The following is a 14,429-nucleotide window of genomic DNA, read 5'->3' as shown; positions in this document are numbered from 1 at the left end:
TGTGTGTTTCCAGGAATTTGTCCATTCATCCAATTTGTTGGTATACAATTGTTCATATTATTCTCTTATAATCCTTTTTATTTCTGTAAAATCCATGGCAATGTGCCCACTTTCATTTCTGATTTTGGTGACTTGAGTCTTCCTTCTTTTTTTTTCCTTATTTAATCTAGCTAAAGGGTTGTCAATTTCGTTGATCTTTTCAAATGACCAACTTTCGAGTTTGTTGATTTTCTCTACTGTTTTTACTACTCTCTATTTCACTTATGTCTGCTCTAATCTTTATTATTCCATAACTCCTGATAGGTCTGGGTTTAGTTTGCTTTTATTTTTCTAATTCCTTAAAGTGTACAGTTAGGTCATTGATTTGAGATCTTTGTCAGCGTAGGTGTGTGCAGCCATTGGCTCCCTCTCAGCACTGCTTTTGCTATGTCCCATAAGCTCTGGTGTGTTATGTTTACATCTTCATTTATCTCAAGGTATTCTCTAATCTGCCTGTGATTTCTTCTTTGACTCTTTGGTTGTTTAAGAATGTGGTATTTAAATGATTTCCACGTATTTGTGAATTTTTCAGTTTTCCTTCTGTTGTTAATTTCTAGTTTCATTCCATTGTGATTGGAAAAGATACTTTGTATGATATAAATCTATTAAAATTTATTGCAACTTTTTTGTGGTTTTGTAACCTAACATATGGTCTATCATGGAAAATGTTCCAGGTGCCCTCGAGAAGAATGTGTATTCTGTTGTTGTTGGGTGGAGTGTTCTGTATATGTCTGTGAGGTCTAATTAGTTTATCATGTTATTCAAATTCTCTATTTTCTTTTTGATCTATGTCTTATTTTGCTATCTATTATTGAAAGTGGGATATTGAAGTCTCCAAATATTATTATAGAACTGCCTATTTCTCCTTTCAATGCTGTTAATTTTTGCTCCATATATTTTGGGACTCTGTTGTTAGGTGTGTAAAATGTTTATAATTGTTATATCTTCCTGCTGGATTGAAACTTTTATCAATACATAATGCCCTTGCTTGTCTCTTGTAAACATTTTTGACTTAAAGTCTCTTTTGTTTTTCAATAATATAGCCACCCCAGCTCTCTTTTGGTTACTGTTTGCATGGAATATCTTTTTCCATGCTTTCACTTTCAAACTCTTTGTGTCTTTGTATCTAAAGTGAGTCTCCTGTAGATAGTATCTAAATGGATCATGTTGTGGGGTTTTTTTAATCCAACCTGCCAGTCTCTGACTTTTAATAGGAGAATTTAATCCATTTACATTTAAAGTAATTCCTGACAAGGATTTACTTCTGCCACTAAACTATTTGTTTTCTGTATATATTATATATATATTTTTTATTCCTCAATTCCTCTGTGACTGCCTTTTTTGTATTTAGTTGAATTTTTGTACTGTACCATTTTGAATCCTTTCTTCTTTCCTTTTCTGTATATTTTTTAGCTTTCTTCTTAGTGGTTACTTTGGGGTTTACAATTCCCATCTTAAACTTATAACAATCTAGTTTGAATAATACCAGCTTAGTTTCAGTAGTATACAAACACTTGTTCCTATACATCTCCGTCCCTCCTCCTTTATATTGTTAATGTCACAGATTACATCTTTGTACATTGTATGCCCATTAACAAAGATTTATAATTATTGTTTTATGCATTTGTCTTTTAAATCATATAGAAAAAGAGAGGAGTTACAAACCAAAGTAGAACAATACTGGCTTATATATTAACCTTAGCCTTTACCTCTACCTGTCATTACCTTTACCAGTGGTCTTTATTTCCTCTTATGGCTTTGAGTTACTGTCTAGCGTCTTTTTGTTTTAGCCTGAAGAGCTCCCTTTAGCACTTCTCGTAGGGCAGGTCTACTGGTAATGAATTCCCTCAGCTTTTGTTTACCTGAGAATGTCTTAATTTCTCTTTCATTCTTAAAAGATAGTTTTGTTGGATATAGAATTCTGTGTTGGAGACTTTTTCCTTTCAAGACTTCAAATATGTCACCCACTGCCTTCTGGCCCCATGGATTCTGAGGAGAAATCGACTGTTAATCGTATTGAGGGTCCCTTCTTTGTGATTAAGTGCTTCTCTCTTGCTGCTTTCCAGATTCTCTCTTTGGGTTCTGAGGATTTGACTGTAATGTATCTTGGTGTGGACCTTTTTGAGTTTATCTTGCTTGCAGTTTGTTGAGCTTCTTTGGATGTGTAGATTCATATCTTTCATCAGATTTGGGAAATTTTCAGCCATTATTTCTTCAGATTTTTTTTTGCTCTGCTCTCCCTCTCTGCTCCTTCTGGGACTCCTGTGATGCACATGTTGGTACCCTTGATGGTGTCCCACAAGTCCACCAGACTCTGTTCATCTTCCTCCATTCGTTTTTCTTTCTGGTCTTCACACTGGATCATTTCAGTTGTCTTGGACTTTGCCGATCCTTTCTTCTGCCTGCTCAAATCTGTCGAGCTGCTCTAGTGAGTTTTCACTTTGGTTTTTGTGCTTTTCAGCTCCAGAATTTCTGTTTCGTTCCTTTTTTATAATCTCTACCTCCTTATTGATTTTCTTATTTGTTCATACACCATTTTCCTGATTTCCTTTAGTTGTCTGTCCATGATTTCCTTTGGCTCATGGAGCATATTTAAGACAACTGATTTAAAATCTTTGACTATTAATTCAAATGTCTGGGCTTCCAGAGGAAAATTCTGTCAAATTCTTTTTCTCCTGTGAATGGGCCATATTTTTCTGTTTCTTTGTATGTTTTGTAATTTTTTGTTGAGAACTGGATATTCTGAGTATTATAATGTGGTAAATTTAGAAATCAGATTCTCCCACTCTTCGGGGATTGTAGATTTGTTTTTCCTGTTGAGGGCTGGAACTGCCTGTTGGTGACTTTTCCAAACTATTTTTGTGAAGTATGTATGTGTTGTCACTGAGGTTTCTCTTCTATTGTCTCTGTGGTTGGCTGGTGACCTGAAGAAGATTTCCTTAAATGTCTGGCTGCAGGTAGACAGGGAAAGGTTCTGTCTCTTTAAATCTCCCAGGAGACGGCACTGAGGGAAGCTGCTGCTGCCAAAAGGGCCGAGTCCAAGGCGAGCACCTGTGCCAGTCCCTCAGGGCATGACCGGGCCACCACAACACAACCCCAAGGTTCTGGAGTACAAAATTCACACTGCCTTCCCTGGCAGCAGCCAGCTGCTCCCGGAAGGAGGGCTGTTCTCCCCACAGCCACAGCAGGACTGAGGGATGGGGGTGGCAGCTCCACACACGCTGCTCGCTTGCGAGAGATCAGCAGCCTCTCCCTTCCTCGGGCACGCCCCAGCTGTTACTGTGTCTGATCTGGTTCCAGAGTCTGAGCTCATGACTCTGGTTGCTCTCTTCAGCATAATGGCCACTTCAGGGGAGGACCGACCTCTAAAGCTGCCTGCTGCATCACCTGGTCCTGAGGTGAACCACCGCTGCACTTTGATATACAGACTTAAAATGCACTTTTCCAACACAGTCATCATTTATATCCTTCCCTACAAATCTCTATTCCACAGTGCTCCTCTATTTCACCTACCGTGTTTCATCACATTTTCACTTTCATTCCAAATTAATATTTTGTTTTCCCTTTATTTCCAGTAATTTTTGGCTTGTTTGGTGATAACCTTGGCTTTTTGGGTCCCATCACTTCCTTCTGTGTATTTTTCTTGCACTGCCCCATCTGCACCAAGATTACTGCTCCCACTGCTTTCATCTGCAGGCAGACACACTGTTGTTGCCTATGGATTCAGGAAGTTTTGTAGCAGCAATCAATTGCCTGGCTGCTCAGCCTGCAGTGCCCCCACCTAACTGCCCCAGCAGGAGCCCTGCCCCACATCAGCACACACACCCTCCTCTGGGGTGGGCCCCACCTAACTGCCCCACCAGGAGCCCTGCCCCTCCTTGGCACACACACCCTCCACTGGGTGGCCCTCACCTACCTGCCCCACCCAGAGCCCTGCCCCTCCTTGGCACACACACCCTCTTCTGTGGTGGCCCCCACCTAACTTCCCCACCAGGGGCCCTGACACGCCCTTGGCACGCATACCCTCCTCTGTGGTAGCCCCCACCTATCTGCCCCACCAGGAGCCCTGCCCCACCTTTGGCACCCACGCCCCCTCTGTGATGACCCCCACCTACCTGGCCCACCAGGAGCCCTGCCTCCTCTCGGCACGCACACCCTCGTCTGGGGTGGGTTTCCTGAGGGCCGCTCCCGTCTTGTACTGCACACCCCTCTGACCATGTTGTTCTGCAGTCTGTTACCATTTGCTTTCTTTTTTTCTTTTTTTTTTTTTGTGAGGAAATCAACGCTGAGCTAACATCCGTGCTAATCCTCCTCTTTTTGCTGTGGAAGACCGGCTCTTAGCCAACATCTATTGCCAATCCTCCTCCATTTTTTTCCCCAAAGCCCCAGTAGATAGTTGTATGTCATAGTTGCACATCTTTCTAGTTGCTGTATGTGGGATGTGGCCTCAGCATGGCCGGAGAAGTGGTGCGTCGGTGCTCGCCTGGGATCCGAACCCGGGCCGCCAGTAGCGGACACACACACTTAACCGCTAAGCCACGAGGCCGGCCCCCGTTTGCTTTCTCTTCTTCAAGGCATCACTATTTCTGGTCCAACAACAATTTCCCTTCTTATTTTCCTGTGAAGTCATATCTCTACTCGTTTATGTGTCTCTTTATATTTTTAAGTATCGGATCAGGGAAGGGAAACTATAGCATTCTAGATATGCTATTTTGATTTAGAAGTCTCCTCGTGACATTTTGCTTTCAAAACTTTCAATGAAAAATTTTTCACAGTCCCAGTCTCTGGTTCATGCCACATTCCTCACCGAAAGTTAAAATGGGCACCATCCCCGAACCTTTGGCAAGTCTGGCTGAGGACTGTGGCCACTCTTGCTATCTGCTGGCCAGCACACATGGGACAGTGAAGTCACCCGTTGGCTGGGCCAGGGCAGCAGCAGGGCAAGGACCAAAACGCCTGTATTCAGATGTGGTAGGAAAACCCTGGACTCCCCGGTAGCCAGAACTCACCACCGTCAGGCAGAGCTGTGTGGAGAACACCAGCTGTGAGATGACCTGTTGTAGGCCCCACACTTCCCTCTTTCTCATGCCAGGAATCCAAACAGGTCTCCTTGGTGACCATGAGACCCTCGTACTCATTAGGCAAAGCACTGCTTGTCCCTCTGGTGGTGCACAGGCAGAAGCAAAAGCCCACATTCTTCACCCGATACAGTCGTCACCCGATACTAACCCCACACACCAACGAGGGTTCTGAGACTCGAGAGGTGAAGCGATTGCCCACGTCCCAAAGCCCATCAGTGGGAGAGCCAGATTGGTCTGTCTCTAAAATGTGCTCTTGTTGCTGCATTTTGTCCCCTTTGGCAGGATAGCCAGTACTACATCATATATTCCCTATTATTTCTCTTTCTGTAGGTTGCAAAGGATCAACAACAGGAAACAAGGCAGCCTGTGGAAGGAAACGGTGCTGAAAATGAAGTTTGGGCTTCAGGTAAGATATTTTGCAGTTTGAGTCGTGTCGACGTCTACTCTAGATTCTCTAGAGAGTTAAGTGTTTTCTAAGGAAAAGTCACCAGTGGATACTCAGGGTCTAGGACACTTGTTGTCTTGGTGATATAGAGGACAAGCTTGAGCTCACACAGAGTGTCTGCAAACAGCCCTGACATCCAGCATGCTCGCCCCACCACCTGCTGTGTGTGCCAGAAAGCAGTAGGTCCAAGAGGTGGAGCTGGACACCTGGCTGAAGCATCAGCTAGCAAACCATCTGCAAACAGCTGAGAGCTGGCTCTGGGCATCCTTCTGCGTGGCCACCAGTCTGATCTGTGGAACCTGTGATGAGCAATGGTGGCCAGCTTACTAATGGACACACAGAGCAAGGTCCCACGGGAAAGTGTGATGAGCGATTGAAACAAAAGGTCCGATGCGTTCCACAGAAGCTTAAACTCAGCCAACCACATCCTGCCTGCTGAAGTTTTGAGTAATTTCAGGTGGAGTCTTCACTGTTCACATGTCCTGATCCTTCCAGTGTGCTTCTGAAATGGTGTCACCTCATTTACAAAAGCATTCAACACTCAGCTTTTAAACAACTGATGTTTACTCTGATAATCTCTCATCGTTGTGCATCCCTTTCAAGTGCACAAAGCACTTCTCAAGTATGTAATTTTAATCTTTTCAATATGCCGTGTGTAGGAATCAGTGACTCCTACTTCTAGAAAGGAGATGGAGGCTGAGAGGGTTAGTTTGATTTTTACATAATTCCAGAAAGGATTTAAAGTGAGTAAGGATTATAAAATACAAACCAATGGCATCAATGAAAAAGGGAGGGAAAAGGAAGAAAAAAATTTGTAAAATGGAGCCTGAGCCTGCAGGTTCCACTCACGGGGCAGGTTGATTCCTAGGATGGACTGACAGGCAGACAAACGAGCACCATGGATGCATGTGTGAGCACCGTGCACATGGGTGTAAGTATTCTTAAGGGCTTTCATGACCTAGCAAGACAGTGAGGGATTCTCAGGCCAGGGCCCGAGGCAAAGCGGAAACCCAAAGAGAACCCGCTAGGCACTGGAGCCTCTGCCCTAGAGCATCTGCCGACCCTGATATTCACAGCTTTACAGGAGGGAGAAAGAGAAGACCACGCTCTAAGCACAGCCAAAATGGGAGGCCAGTAAGTTATCCTATCAAGATTGGACCCTCAAATGGCTGTGCCCACATTGTAGTGAACCAGAAGGAACTCAGTTCTCCCCCCGAAAGGACTCAGGGATAATCAGCCATCTCAAACCTTGGAGCTGAAAGGAAAAGAGAAAAATCACTGCTGAGTGTTGGGAACAACAGGCTGTCCCTCACTTTGCACTGGGTGAGTGGTCCAGAAAACCCTCCATCTGAGAATTCTTGTGGAGTGATTCTGGACTGGTCATTCCCAGACGCCAGGCAGAACTCCTCTCTGAGGAGCCCCTTCATCCCAGGCTTCTTCATCAAGACTTTTCACAAATAAAACTACAAAGAAAATGAACAGCTCTCAGTGAAAAATGACCGACTACACATGGCAACAAAGCACAATGAGTCAGAGTCAACGGAAACTAGCAGAAATAGACACACAGAGACATCGGGTATTGGACTTAGCAGACGAAAACACAAAGTAACTGATTATTTGTTTAGAGAAATAAAAGGCAAAGTTAAAAATACCTGAAAAGAACAGAAAAGTATTTTTTTAATTACCAAGCACATTTGAAAAAGAAGCAAATAAAACTTATAGAAATGAAAATTATCACCAAAATAAAAAAGTTCACTGATGGATTTAACAATATATTAGACACAGTTGAAAAGTGAATTAGTGAACTAGAAGCTAGAGCTGGAGAAATTACTCAAATAGATACAGAAAGACAAAGAAATGCAAAATACGAAGGAAAGTGAATGAGGATAGAGTCTTAAGTCTATGATATGTGTCATCAGAGTCCCAGAAAGACAGAAGAGAAAGTCAAGAAAAGGCAATGTTTAAGGAGATGATGGCTGATAATTTGCCAACACTGTCATAAGATACCGACTCACAGATTCACAAAGTCCACTGAATCTAAGATGGTAAATAAAATTCTAGATACATCATAAGTAAACTGACGAACGCCTGAGACAAAGAAAATATATATTTTTAAATATCCAGTGATAAAAAACAGATTCTCTTCCAAGGAGTTGTTGATTAACTAACTAAATTCATACTAATGGAAGCCAGAATGAAGTTGAGTCATACCTTTAACATGATGGTGAAAAGTGAGTCTAGGATTTTATACCTGGTTAATGTATCTTACGAATGAGGATGAAATAGACATTTCTACATGTCAGTACAAAATGTTAGAAAAATGAAAAATATACCATTTATGACAGCATTTTAAAAAAATGAGGTCCTTGGGAATAAACCTAACAAAAAAAGTCCAAGACTTGTCGAGAAAATTATGAAACTTAAAAAGAGACCTAAACAAATGAAGAGATATATATTGTTCATGGAGTGTAAGTTATATTGTAAATACATCAAATTTCCCAAATAGAGTCAACGCAACCTCAATCAAAATCCCAACAAGTGTGTGTGTGTGCGGGCGTGTGTGTGTGTAACTTGAAAAGCTGATTCTTAACTGTATTTTGAATTTGAATTAACTGGAATTTGAAAGGATCAAGAACAGCCGAGACACCCTTGAAGAAAAGGACAGTGTAGGAAGACTTGCCTTACCATTCCTTTAAAGCTTTATCAGTTAAAGACAGTGTGCTCTTTTTGCAGAGATAAATGTAGAGATCAGTGAGATGGATTAGAGATGCCAGGAGAACATCTATAAACACATGGACATAATTTTTGGCAGATGTGATTGATAATAGGAATAGATTTTTGAATAAAATCTGCTGGAATAATTTGGTACCTATGTGGGCAAAACGTTAATGAAATTAGACCCCTACTTTGTACTATTCACAAAAATCAATTCCATGTGGACTAAAGACATAAATGTAAAGGAAAAACTATAAAAACTTTTGGAAGATAATATTCGATAATATCGTTACGTCCTCATGGTATACAGTCATCCCTCTGTATCACGGGGGATTGGTTCCAGGACCCTCCATGGATACCAAAATTCACAGATGTTCAGATCCCTACAAGTGGCTCTCCATATCTGTGAGGTCACATCCAAGGATCAAAAACACAGTATCTGGGTACAGTCACGCATTGCTTAAAGACGGGGATACACTGTGAGAAATGCATCACTAGGCAATTTTGTCATTGTGTGAACATCATAGAGCATACTTACACAAACCTAGATGGTATAGCCTAGTGCACACCTAGGCTATATGGTACTAATCTTATGGGACCACGTTGTATGTGTGGTCGGTCATTGACCAAAACGTGGTTATGCGGTGCATGACTCATTTTCGATCCACAGTGGATTGAATCCACAGATGCAGAACCCGAGAATACGGAGGGCTGACTACATAAGGATTTGTTAAGTAAGGTTTTTTTTTAAAGGCACTAATCATAAATATAGATATGCATAAATTAGACTACACTAAAGTTAAGAACTTCTGGTCATCAAAAGGTGCCATTAAAAAATGAAAAGTGGGCCGGCCCGGTGGTGCAAGCGGTTAAGTGCGTGCGCTCCACTGTGGTGGCCCGGGGTTCCCCGGTTCGGATCCCGGGCACGCACCGACGCACCGCTTGTCAAGTCCTGCTGTGGCGGCGTCCCATATAAAGATATGGTAGAGGAAGATGGGCATGGGTGTTAGCCCAGGGCCAGTCTTCCTCCGCAAAAAAAGAGGACGATTGGCAGATGTTAGCTCAGGGCCGATCTTCCTCACACACACAAAAAAAGAAAGTGAAAAGTCAACCAAAAATTGGAAAAATATTTGCAACACGTAATTGAGAAAGGACTAGTCATCCAGAATATACAAAGAACTATGACTCAATAAGAAAAAATGGACAAATGACTGAACGGGCACTTCGCAGAAGAGGAAACCCAGAAGGCCAGTAAACAGGTGAAAAGTGCTAACTGTATCATTAATCAGGAAATGCAGCCTGAAACCACGTGTGGCAGCACAGTCTACCCACCACATGAGCAAAACGTGAACCTTACGTTACCAGGTCCTGGCGAGGGTGGGGCTGTGGGAACACGTGCAACTGGTGGGTTTGAATTGATACATCCACTTTGGGATGGTGTGACCTCCCTCAGCTGAGCACGAGCTGACCAAGGCCCATCAGTTCGTTCCAAGCGTGTGTCTTAGAGAAATTCTCGCCTGAGCGCACCAGGAGACGTGAGCACTGTTCATAGCGGCCTCCCACTGGGAACAACTAGGACACCCAGTGAGTAACCCGTGGACCGCCCGTGATGGAACACCGTCGTCACAGGGGCGCGTCTCCTACACGGCTTCACGTCCCGTGGACCGCCCGTGATGGAACACTGCCATCACAGGGACGCATCTCCTACATGGCTTCACTTGGAGAGAGAGAAGCAAGAAACTGCCTACGCTCTGATTTCCTCTGTACAAAGTTCAAAAAAAGGCAACAAGAAACGCCCTGTTGTTTAGAGAAGGTGCCGGTGCACTAGACGTGTGTAAAAAGGGGGAGAATGCTGCCCACGCAGCCATCTGTTGGCCACAGGGGTGGGAAGGAGGGGGCTGTGACTGGAGAGGACACACAGGAGCCCTCACCGTGGGAGTCCTCATGTGGGCTGTCGCTGTCACTGTCTCGTTATTCTTTTAAATGTAATAAATGTTTTATCCACTCTTCTACATATGTGATGTATTTCACAATAAGAACAGAAAGTAGCCCGGGTAGACGATGTATTCATTTCTAACCTCTGGCTGCCCGTCACAGCAGGCAGGGGGAGCGAGGAGGGCACAGTGTCGGGGAGGAGGATTCTCGCCTAGACCCAGCTGTGAGTAAACCCAGCTGCTCTCCCCAGGAACGGGCCCCCACCTCCTGGCAGGAGGGCAGGACACAAGGTGCCCGGAGCGCTGCGCCTTGGTCTTCTGTGCAGACCGGGCCGGCCTCTGGGCCTGTGTGCCAAGGGCTCGGCGGGACCCTCTGCACACCTCCCCCGGGGTATTTATGGTGACTTTCCTTTGCTCTGCAGGAGCTGGGGAACCCACGCTGGCCAAGTCGCCCATCGGGGAGACCCCCTCCTCTGAGATCCCGCCTGGGGAGTCAGCAATGGAAAACTTCCTGCTCCCGGACTCACTGCCCTGCAGCAGCCAGGATGTGCCATCCCAGAAGCCCCAGGACGGCCTCCCAGGGAGCCAGAAGGCCCGGAGTGAGGAGTCCACCAGCATCAACATCGACGATGAGCCGGAGGAGGGGCAGGCCATCCAGGGGGTGTGCCACGTCCAGCAGCAGCAGCCTCCAGGACCCACACAGGAGGCGGCTCCGGGCGAGGCTGCGCCGTCCAGCCAGGGCGCCGAGGGCCTGCCTGCTGCTGCGGGAGAGACCAGGGTCGACATGCACCCCGTCCTCAGTGTGGAGAACGGCGGCCCCTCCGGAGAGGCCTCTGAGCCGAGCGCCGGCTCTCCACCGCAGTCCCAGTGACCACAACGCCCAGACACCCAGAGCTTCGGGGGGCTCGTGGGGTGTCTAGGGTGTTCAGAGGCAGGGCATCTTCCAGGCTGTCCAGAATGCCTCCCCTCCGTGCAGGCACCCGTGGTGCCCGGCGGGTCCGCTTCCTCGGAGGAGAGCGCGGGGCACCGCGATCCACATTCCTCCGCCTGCGCAGGCCTGTCGTTCTCCGTAAGAGGCAAGAAAAGAAGAGGGAGCCAGAGCTGCTCCTCTGATTTTGGCTGTATGGGAAGATTTTAACGAATTCTGCATTTTCTTCAGTTTGGAAGCCATAGTTTTCTAAACACGTCTTATGTTCTTCCCGGGAGAAAGCAGATTCGAAATGGACTTGGCGCCATGTTTTCACTTTGGTTGATTAGTAATGTTGATAACTCTATGAGTTTAAGTAGCTTTTAAGGAAATTGTTCAAAATTTCTCAGGAAGTTTTATAGGAAATAATAAAAATAAATTTTAATGGCAATAAACTTGAAATTGTCTTGGTAAATTTTAAATCTTTGGCTTTGGGGTGGCTGTGTCGGTGGAGGGCGGGTGGGGAGTTGGGGGTAGACCCCTCCCCCCGCCGCCCCGCCCCGCCCCCCAGCCTTGGGCTCTGAAGTCCAGTGTGAACTAGGCCTGGGTCTGGGCTTCCAGAACCGCTGCCAAGCCTTCCCCAGATGGGAGCTGCCCCAGCCTCCTCCCGTCACTCCCCAGCCCCCAGGCCAGCCAAGATCTATCCTGAGTCAGACCCACCACAGGCGCTGACCCTCCACGGGCCCAGCAGTGGGGACGCTGTTTCTCTGAGCAAAGTGATGCACCTCCAAACCCCACCAGCAGGCCCCACCCTAAACTGCCATGTGACCAGCTTGCCACCACCACACTTCCTGGAGGAGGTGTGCCCTGGGGGCAGGCTCCTTGGCCTTCCCGTGCCTCAGTTTCCTCCTCCATGAACCATGTGATAAAGTGCTTTGCTTCCCGGACGCCTGCCCACACAGTAACACCTGTGTTACCCCTGCCCGGTTCCTGCACGCCCCTCCACTCACCCTCCCTGTCCGCACCTGCTCAGATACCCTTTTCTTCTTCGGTCACCAAGTCCATTTCCACCCCTCCCTCTTGATGGAACAAGAGGGGGACCCCCTGTAAGGCCTCCGCACACCATCGGGCCCCTCCAGGGAAGGCCAGCCCTCCTGTGGAAGCACCCTCCCCCACTCCTCCGTCGCTGCTCATGGGCCCCACTCCGGGTCCCCATCAACAAAGTCAGTGGGCGGAGCCTCTGGGCCATGCCTCCAAGTTGAAGGCTGCCACACCCTCCTGCCTGCCAGGAAACCTGGAGCCACCCGCTGACCTCCACTCTACTCTGCCCTCCTTCGTGGGAGGGGTCCCTCTAGGCTTGCCAGCTGCACTCTGGACCCTGCCCCCAGCCCCTCAAGCCTGCAGAGACCTGGTTCCCCCAAGTCCTGTTGCTGGAACTGCTGCTACCCCAATTACTTGCACCTTGACTGTGGCACCACATGGTGGCTGCCCTGGCCTCGTGGTGTGGGAGCCTCCAAATCCACACAGCTCATGGACCTGAGGAGCCCGGTCACTCACCTGACTGCAACCTTTAAGAGTAGATGAGCCTCTGGCTTCTAGAGGGGAGATGGTCTCTGCCTCCCACGCAAACTCAAACCACAAGATTCCCCAAATAGAGGCCAGGCTTGGAAGCTGGGTGGCTAAAATGTTTTGACAAAAAGAATGACAGGCACCACATGCTGGGCATTGAGCTGGGTGCTATGGATACAATTTGGGCGCCATCTGAGTCATGAACATGGAATAAGACCTAGGAAAGGAGATACGCAGAAAGGGCTTCCAGGCTATATGGCGAGCTTTGTACTACGACACAATTAGAACTTGCATGCAAGTGTATTTTTATTACATCTTGGATTTACAGAAAGTGAGAAAACTCTCAAGAAACTGGAGAAAGCAAGTGAGCTTAGAGATAAGTGGTGAGCACACAAGAAGTGGGGGGCTTCTTTGAAACCAGGCTTTGAGCCAAAAGCAAACAGCAGAGCTCAGTGCAAAATTCCAAGGCGAATTCGGGGACTCTGGCAGAAACAAACTGGAATAAAGTGGCTAAGTTACGAACCTTGATTTTTTAGAATTTAACATCAATCAAAATAAGCCCACAATCAAAGATCACAAAGAAAATAAACCATTATGAGTGAGAGTCAACAGAAACAATAAAAAGTGGATTTAGACCCGCAGTAATGTCAGGTTTGGAATTAGAAATACAAAATAATAAATAGGATGCATGAAATATTTAAATATACATGAGAGAGAATCACAAAAATAAGCAACAAGAGGATCTCCTAGATGATCAGGAAGATACGCAGAAGATCCAAATAGAACTTTTAGAAATAAAAAATATACTTGTTAAAAACTTAATATATTAATTAAACATCACATTAAACATAGCTGAAGAGGGAGCTATTAAACTGGAAAGTTATCTGAAGAAATTAGTCAGAATGCAGATGCAGCAGAGAGGCTGACGGAGAGAGAGGACCGAATGAAGTCTAAGACATGTCTGGTTGGAGTCCGTCCAGGAAGACAAAGTGAAGAGAATGTAAGAAGGGAAGCATTCTACAGGATAATGTTAGGATTTCCCGGGACTAACAAAGACATGAATCCACAGGTATGGGCACATCATTTATAACAAGCTGCATAAATAAACAAGAGACCCTCACCTAGACATCTCGTGGAGAAAGACAGAACACCAAAGACAATTTGACCTTAAAAACAACCAGAAAGAGAAAACAGATCACCTGCAGAGGAAGAGCAGTTAGACAGACAGCAGACTTCTCCATGGTAACAACAGAAGGGAGGGAAATAATACCCACAAAGTGTGACAACCTGGAATCACGTACCCAGTAACACTATATTTAGGGAAAAGAGCAAAAAGCGCATTTTTAGATAAATAAACTGAGTTTACCACCAACAAACCTACTCTAATGGGACTCTGAAAAAGATGTAAATAAAGAGGGAAAATGTGTAAAGCAACACTGCGAACCCACAGGGAACAATCAAGAAATGCATCATCATTTGTGGGTGTTTCCAACACAACCCTCTCAATTACTGCAGGTCACCAGACTTCAAAAAGGGTAAATACATGGATTTGGACGACACAGGTAACAAGCCCGATTTATGGGACATCTGCAGGGCCCTGGACTCATTTCTTAGAAACTGTGGGTTCTCCTCAGGCACACGGGGAGTGTTTTCCAGAACAGAGCCGGCACTGGCCTCACAGGTCGCAGATAATGGGTTCTGCATCCCCTTTACACACTCTGCCTACCTCCCTGGCTGCT

At 45.8% G+C, this 14,429-nt stretch overlaps 1 protein-coding gene across 1 annotated transcript in view; it reads left to right on the top strand.

Annotated features, from left to right (window-relative positions):
• Positions 1–11,565, top strand: part of LOC101394765 (putative palmitoyltransferase ZDHHC11B) — a 61,635-nt gene extending 50,070 nt beyond the window's left edge. Inside the window, exons 14-15 of the mRNA XM_087443083.1 lie at positions 5,451–5,526; positions 10,637–11,565. Of these exons, the coding sequence (XP_087299209.1) occupies positions 5,451–5,526; positions 10,637–11,085 (525 nt within the window). The 3' untranslated portion in view covers positions 11,086–11,565. The remainder of the gene's footprint in view (positions 1–5,450; positions 5,527–10,636) is intronic.
• Positions 11,566–14,429: the final 2,864 nt, after the last annotated feature.

This window comes from Ceratotherium simum, chromosome 18 (assembly GCF_057802395.1).
Source record: "Ceratotherium simum simum isolate JZ-2026a chromosome 18, ASM5780239v1, whole genome shotgun sequence".
Classification (NCBI taxonomy): domain Eukaryota; kingdom Metazoa; phylum Chordata; class Mammalia; order Perissodactyla; family Rhinocerotidae; genus Ceratotherium; species Ceratotherium simum.
This window is presented reverse-complemented; position numbering and strand designations above follow the sequence as displayed.